The following is a 7,701-nucleotide window of genomic DNA, read 5'->3' on the forward strand; positions in this document are numbered from 1 at the left end:
CTTCCACGGCACGTTTATGTCTCATGGCCGGAGACCAGGGCGCCACCGTGACCAGACTCCAGCGAGGGCCCTCTGTGCTGCTCATAGGCGGCGCCTGCTCGTGTACTCACCGGCCTTTCTCGGGGCCCCTTTTACAGGGGCATTGATCCATCTGTGAGAGCTCTGCCGACCAGCTGCTGGAGGGCCTACCTTCTAATACCATCACTGGGGGATTAGGACTTGCCGTGTGGACTTGGGGGACCATGCCAGGGGCTGTTTCGTTCTGGTTGCTAGTGCATAGGGGACTCAGGGCTGCCCAAGAGCTTGACTGTGTCCTCTGAGTGGGAGAGTCCCAGCAGGGAGGGCCGCCTCTGAGCTGGAGGCTCTGAGCGCATTCCTCGGCAGCCCCCACTCTCCTGTCTCCTTGGCCTTGTCATGTGGTGGTTAGGCTAGAGCCTGTCCTCTGGCCGAGGGCAGACTGAGAAAGGCCTGGGGAGGCGCTGACAGGGAATGGGATGGCCTGGCTGCCATCTGTGCATGGCTGCGTGGTGGTGTCTTTTTCTTCTTTTTTTTGGCAGAGGTTTTTCTTTTCTTTTCTGACTATAGGGTGCATGCACTCGCCAGAAAGAGAGAGAGAAAGAGACAGAATGCAAGAAATCACCCCCCAGGGGCGATGACCACGCCTCAGTTCCTTCTTCTCCATTCTCCTCTCTGGATCTTGGGTACCCATGCACACGCACCCGGTGTGAGTTAAGCCACCGGGTCTGGGACTTGAACCACGGTAGACTAAGTGGGAGTCCAGCAACATAGCCATTACGCCAACTGCTGGTCCTGCATGGTGGTTTCACCAGACCACGTGGTGCCCTTGGGTGCGTGGCCCTGGCTCTTGATCATCTAAGAGGAGCTCCGGCCATGGGTCTGGTGTCTGTCTGAGGAGCTCCTGCCTTCCTTGCTGAGGGGAGGCGGGCAGGCTGCCTTCTCCAAGCTCATGGAGCGGGAGGCTGCTTCTTGGGGCATCCCCTTTCCTGGGCTGGCACCACGAGCAGGCATGGCCATGCTCTACCTTCTCCCTCTGCCTGGAGCTGCCAGCTCGCCACCAGCAAAGGGCATTATCTTCAGGACCTCAGCCTCAGGTTTTTCCAGCTCCAGCCAGGGTCTCGAACCCTGGGGAGTTTCCTTTAGCAAGAGCTGTAGGAGATCTGACTGGACAGAGGGAGCTGTCAGTGTAGCGGGGGCCTTCGCTCTCTACCTGGCCCGACTGATGCCCTAGGGGCACCGCGTGCTCCCTGCAGCTCCTAGGTGCCCTGGCCATATCACAGCACACCTTTGGGCCCCACATCCCAGAAGCCCCTCATCTCGTCCCCTCCTTTGTCTCTCATAGCCTGTGTCGTCTCACCACTGTCGAAAGCTCTGTGGGCACTGATGGTTTAGGTGGGCTCTCTCCTGGTGCTGTCCGGGGTGCACGAGTGTGTTGCCCTGGGTCTTCTCCGATCTTCTCCACTAGACTCTTCAGAGGGCAGAGAGCAGGCACCTAGGTGGCCAGGAGGCATTTCTCTTTCTAAGTTGATTTATTTATGTCTTTGTGAGCAAGAGTGACAGAGACAGAGACAGCAGCCCCAGTAGGGTCTTGATGCTATGGTGCACCTGCTCATGGGCCCAGAGCCCTCCTCTGCTTAGGGAGGTCTCTGTGCTTGGGAACCTTCCGGTGTGGGAGTGCCACGCAACCACTGCACCACCGCCTCCCTTCAGGGGTCACTTACACCCTTGCCCTGGGGGCAGCATATCCGTGGGAGACACTTTGGAAGTGGTCACGTCAAGCAGGTTTCATTGGAGGATGTTTGTGGTCAGGCCCCATCCACTTAGCTGGGTCCCAGGGAGTCGATTCCTCTGGACACCCTTCAGTTTCTGCAGAGGGCCCAGCCCAGGACTGGCGGCTGTCTGTACTTGCTACGTCACTTCTCAGGGGCTGTTGCCTTTCCCTTTTTAGTTTGAGTCTCTCCTGGTAGCTTTGAGCTTTGCTCACAGTTTCCACACAAGGATGCTGGACTAGGCCGGGCTGTCATGGCATCCTGAGATCCCCAAAAGAGCCAGGAGCAGTCGAGCTTCAAGCGGCCTGGACTGGCTCAGTTCTGAGCTGCCCCTGTTTTTTTTTTTTTTTTGTATAGGGAATGTGTGCTCACTGGAAAGACAGAGACAGAGAGACTGAAAGTGAGAAATAATCCCCCCCCCCCCCGGAGGGGGATGGCCACACCACAGTCCCTTCTCCATTCTCCTCTCGGGATTTTGGACACGCACACACACACGCCTGGTGTGAGTTTTAACCCTGGTGGGAGTCTAGTAATGTAACCATTAGGCCCTCTGCTGGTCCCACCCCTCTGTTTTAGGGAGCTGTACCGGCTGCTCAGCCACCTTCTCGGTGCTGAAGAAGAGGGTAAGTCTGATGGTGCGTTACTGGGGACCGTGTGCTGGACAGCAGCACTGTGGTGAGACACGGGCAGGGCTCTGCGTCCTACTGAAGTGGCTGGTCTTCCTGCCCTAGGCCTGTGCCTTCCTGCCTATCCCTCCTCCCCACAGGGGTTTGGTCTCTCATTCCCTCCTGTCCCCTTGGCTGAGATTGGCTGGTGGGAAGGGGAAGGGTGTGGGTCCAGGTGGCAGGGGTGAGGGACACAGCTGACCCTGGTCCTGACTCTCGTCTACAGCGGAGCTGCAGTAACTGTGGAAACAGCTTCTGCTCTCGGTGCTGCTCCTTCAAGGTGCCCAAGTCCTCCATGGGGGCCACAGGTAAGACGTGCAGGCGGCTGAGGTCAGTGTGGGTGGTGGATGGCGGGCGGTGGGCAGGTACCACGCCATGCTGAAGGGGCGAGGGTCCGTGAGGGCGGAGAGCTCGGGATCCTAGCCAAGGCCCCAGTGACTTCGACTCCCCCTGCTCTAACTACACCAGAAATGTCTGGTACACGCGGGAGGGCAGGTTCACGTACTTGCAAGGCATGAGGCATTGGGACAGAGTGGACACCCAGGCCGCTTCCCCGAGGGTGACACTTCCCCGAGGGTGACGCAGCATTGGCGGCCTTGCCGGATCTCCTGCACCTCTGCCCCCTTCCCTGGGAGATATCACCACCGTGGATTTTGTTGTTCTCATTACAGTGTAACACACACGGAAATAAGAAATCATTCCTTTTGCTCTTAAAAAAGTTGTGCATATATGTAAACAACACAAAAAATACAGTGTAAGCAAAGGGAAGAAAAGTGGTGGTAATCTTCCCAGAGAGGGTCTTGCCTGTCACTGGCACGCATGTAGGATGAGTGCGTGTGCATGTCCTTAAGACATGTGATCCATCCCACATACTGCCACGTGCTAGGTTATAACATTAAACCAAGGTGGTTTCTGTTCCTCTGATCACTTAAGGAACCCAGGCTTTTTTTTTTTTTTTTTTTAAAGAGAGGTTTTTGTTATAGGGTGTGTGTGCTTGCCAGAGAGACAGAGAGAGACAGAGACAAAGCGAGAAATCACCGTTGGAGGGGGGTGGCCACGCCGCAATCCCTTCTTCATTCTCCTCTTGGGATCTTGGGCACGCACGCACATGCACCTGGCATGAGTTTAAGCCACCGGGTCTGGGACTTGAACCGCAGTCGACTGTGGGAGTCCAGTGCCATAGCCATCATGCCAACTGCTGGTCCCAGAACCCAGTCTTATTAACTAGAAGATTTAGAAATTATACAGAAGAATAATGAAGAGAAAAATAATCCTGTAATCTTTTTAAATTTTTTTATTTATTATTATTTTAATTTGACGAAAGAAAAAGAGAGGGAAAGTGATAAAGCAAGCCGCCAGGTCTGGGACTTGAACCATGGTTGGCCATGTGGGAGTCTAATGCCTTAACCGCCACGTGCTGGCCCCTAGTCCTGTAATATAACCTTTGTTAAAACGTTTCTTAACACCCAAAGATAACCTCTGAGAAACATTTCTCTGGTATTTTGTTTAGAAAAGCATTTTTAGGGGTGTTCTGTTGGTGCCAAAATAATTTTTAATGCATAGAACCCCTGGGAGAAACCACCCAGGGTCCCTGGTTCCCGAGGAAGGAGGAACTCTGAGCTGGGTCAGGGTGGGTGTGAGCTAGGTGTTGGGTGGTGTCTGGGGCTGTTGGGAGAAGGTTCTGTTAGGTCAGAAAAGTCATGGTGTATTTTTGTTTTTCTATGCAAAAACGCGTCATGACTTTTCCAATGACCCAGTGGTATTTGGAGCCATGAGCCGAACAGCACAAGGGTGTGTCTCACCAAGTTCTTCCTCCTTTTCAGCCCCTGAAGCCCAGAGAGAGACTGTGTTCGTGTGTGCCTCGTGTAACCAGACCTTGAGCAAGTGAGAAGAGAGGCCGGGGTCCAACCCGGTGCCAATCTTCGGGGCCAGCAGCAGACCCCTACCCCACCCCTGGCCCCTTGTAGCCCATGATGGGCTAATGTGGACTGAGTGCTAGGTAGGCTACCCCTCCCTTCCCTCACTGTCCCCAGCTGGGTTCCGGAATTATTCCCTGCTCCTGTGGGTGGCTGGCAGTGGCTGCTGTCGGACACTGAGGGAGCACCTGGAGGGTCTGGCATGTTTGCCTGGCGCTGCTCTGGGCTGAGTGGACCCAGGGCTGGGCAGGGAGTATCCCCTAGAGGGCAGCAGTGAGCTAGACCTGTTCTCTGGGCTCTGTCGGCGCAGTCTGGCCAGGCCTGCAAAGTCTCGGAGACTGCGAATGGGGAAAGAGGTTCTTTCCCTGAAGTGTTTGGCCTCTGCCTCAGCCTGCAGAAGGGCTTGGGAGTCCCACATCCCACTCTGCTGTTCAAGTGGCCCTCAGGGCACTGGGATCCATCATTTCCCATCAGAGGGTGTGCTCAGGGCTGAGAAGATCGGGAGTGCTGCTGGAAGTGGGCTGACTTCCCACGTTCCGCAGAGAACAGGGAGGAGGGCTTGCCAGTGGGCCTATCAAGTGGGGCAGAGTACGGGGCCGCAGCTGCCCAGAGGATGCAGACTGTGATTGGCAGAATCTCAGCCCATGTGATGCCCCGCTGGCCCCAGTGCTGCAGGGCACTCAGATCACCCGTCCTGCGCCCCATGCTGGAGTTAGGGCAGGCCTTCTCAGCCCAGCACCACCTCTCCCTTCTCCACTCCTTGCCCTGTGGAGTGAGGTCAGGAGAGCAGAGCAGAGGTACTGAAGCCCTTGATCCTCGGGCCTGGGAGGTGTAGGTCATGCTGGGCCAGGTCCTAGGCTGTGCCCCACAGGACAGTCTCAGTTAAGGGGTAAGGCCACTTGGGGCCCCCATCCTCTTTCCAGCAACTTCACGTCTACTTGTGGGCTTGTGGGGGCCCACCGCCTCTCTAAGCCATGAGCTAGCTCAGGCCCGTCCTCCCGCTGGAGCTACCCTGCCCTTTTGAAGTATTTATTTATTTATTGCATGGCTCCTGGGAATGTGTTGCACAGGAATGGGGTGAAGAGGATGGGGGCCCTCTCTTACCCAGGACCCTCCCTCGAGTCGAGTTGTGGGTTACCTGGAATGAACCCGCAAGCTACTGAGACTTGTCCGTACCTGAGGCAGCAACCCAAGGAGGCAGGCTGGACAGGGCAGTCTGTCCTAGGCTGGCTTTCTTGCCAGGCCAGGCAGCTGAGTTAGGCCTTAGCAGCCAGAGACCTGCCCCAGGCCAGCCAGGGTACCCGTCCCTGGGGAACCTGGCAGGCCCTTGCCCTGCTGAGGGTGAGCGTACCCGTTTTGCTGACACTGGAGCTGAGCGGGAAGGATCTGTATAACGGAGAATGGTCAATAAAAGGCTCGAACCGCTGTCTCCATCCTGTCCTGTGCACGTGCTCTCCTCGGACTGCCCAGGGTGCAGCACTGGGCCGAGGGGCCGTCCTTCGGGCATTCGGGGGGTGGGGGGGGCGTGAGAGCTGCAGCCTGACCTGGGTGTGCGCCGGGCCTGGGCCGAGAGGAGGAAAGCTGCGCCTTGCACCAGGAGGGACCTCGCGCTCCAGACTCCATCTTGTGACTGAATTGTGAGGGCGAGGCTGGGGCTGGGGTTGGGGTTGGAGCCAGAACTTGGTGCATGCTAAACAATGGAGGCTTTAGAATGGAAATGACTTAGCTAATCCCTCTGAGAAAACCCCCGGGGTCAGCCCCCAGGGAGGCTGAGGGAGGGCAGGAAAGAAGACTATCTGGGGGGCCTCCCAGATGGGTCTGGTGTCAGGGCGTGAAGCCCTGTGGGGTTCACCTCACACACATTATTTCATTTAAAGCACCCAGCACCCCTGAGAGAGATCCTGCCTCCCCCCAGAGCAGAGCATGGCACTGTGGAGGGTGGGTCCCTGCTGCGGCTGCCTCACCCCCAACCCCACAGGGACATTGGGGACATGGCCTTCTGTCTGTCTGCTGTCCTGACCTATAGAAGGGGCATGCTGTGTGCATGGTGAGAGAGTCCCCAGGGCGTGAGCACAGTGGCACCCGGTGGGCACAGTGACTGACTGCCCTGTTGCTGTTGTCCTGGTGGCCTTCAGGAGGAGACCAGACAACTGCCCTGGGTAGCTCAGAACAGTGCCTTTTTTTTAAAGCAGAGATAAGTTTAGATTGCTATTCAGAGAAAACCATCAGGGAGAAATGCTTATAGTTTGAAAAAATAGTCACTATTTGCTTTTGGAAAAATGAAAACAAAGGCTAATGTTGATGAAATACCAACTGCAACAGGAGTAACTTGAGGGAGCGTGGGCCTGTGGGGCGTGGGTTACAGAGACACGGAGCCTGGGGTCCGACCCGGGTCAGCAACCTCAGGGAAGGGGAGGACCATCTCCTGGTCTGGAGAGGCATTTGACAGCAGGCGAAGATGACAGCTGGAGGTGCAGGAGCCGCTGGGAAGATGGAGCTGCCGAGCGGATTGGCAGGCTGCGGCCCACGGTGTGGGTCTGCCCGCATGGGAGGGCCTGCAGGATGTGCTGTCCCCTGGCGAGCTGCATGCCTGTTTAAGAGAGCCCAGACAGGCTGTTGTCAGGCACCCAGGTTCTACCCCAGCCCGGCGCCTGCCGGGTAGACCTGGGACTCCGGCACCCTGGCCTGGCCTGGCTCCTTATTCGGTTGTGGCATTGAGTAGCCCCTAGAGCCCTGGCAGGCCTTGAGCAGACAGTGGTTTCTGGGGTCTTCAGGATTTGGGGCTCTTGCAGCTGAAGCCAAATGAGACTCAGTCTTTGTTCTGTCATCTCCGTAGAGCTCTTGTGGCACCCCCAAAGAGGGCCAGGCCCCATGTCTGTCCGACAGCTTGTGGCTGTCAGGGCGATAATGCCTGCGTTGGCTGAGCACTGTGCCAGGCAACTTGCTGAGGGTGTTAGCTCACTTAAACCCCACAGGTCTCCGAACACGGTTAACTGAGGAATGAATGGAGGCGCAGGCAGGTTAAGTATCCTGCCTCAGGTCAGAGGCCTCCTGAGAGACATAAGAAAGGAGGGGCCAGCAGATGGCGTAATGGTTATGTCGCTGGGCTCCCATGGAGTTGACCACGGTTCATGTCCCGGACCTGGTGGTTTAAAACTCACACTGGGCACATGTGTGTGTGTGCCCAAGATCCTGAGACAGAATCCTGTCTCTCTGTCTCTCTAGGGAGCACACATGCCCTATAGCAAAGATCTCAAAAAAAAAAAGAGACTGGGTGATGCAGCATCCTGGCAGCCACCCTGCCCTGTGCTGCCTGGCTTCGCTAGTCCGGGA

At 56.6% G+C, this 7,701-nt stretch overlaps 1 protein-coding gene across 5 annotated transcripts in view; it reads left to right on the plus strand.

The window, feature by feature from the left end:
- Positions 1-5,797, plus strand: part of ZFYVE27 (zinc finger FYVE-type containing 27) — a 31,765-nt gene extending 25,968 nt beyond the window's left edge. For all 5 annotated transcript variants that reach the window (XM_006157345.3, XM_006157346.3, XM_006157347.3 and 2 more), the window contains 3 exons: positions 2,364-2,410; positions 2,679-2,760; positions 4,276-5,797. In XM_006157345.3, coding sequence (XP_006157407.1) covers positions 2,364-2,410; positions 2,679-2,760; positions 4,276-4,340 — 194 coding nt within the window. In that variant the 3' untranslated portion in view covers positions 4,341-5,797. The remainder of the gene's footprint in view (positions 1-2,363; positions 2,411-2,678; positions 2,761-4,275) is intronic.
- The last annotated feature ends 1,904 nt before the right edge of the window (positions 5,798-7,701 follow it).

Source organism: Tupaia chinensis, unplaced genomic scaffold (genome assembly GCF_000334495.1).
Source record: "Tupaia chinensis unplaced genomic scaffold, TupChi_1.0 Scaffold000539_1, whole genome shotgun sequence".
NCBI classification, from domain to species: Eukaryota; Metazoa; Chordata; class Mammalia; order Scandentia; family Tupaiidae; genus Tupaia; species Tupaia belangeri.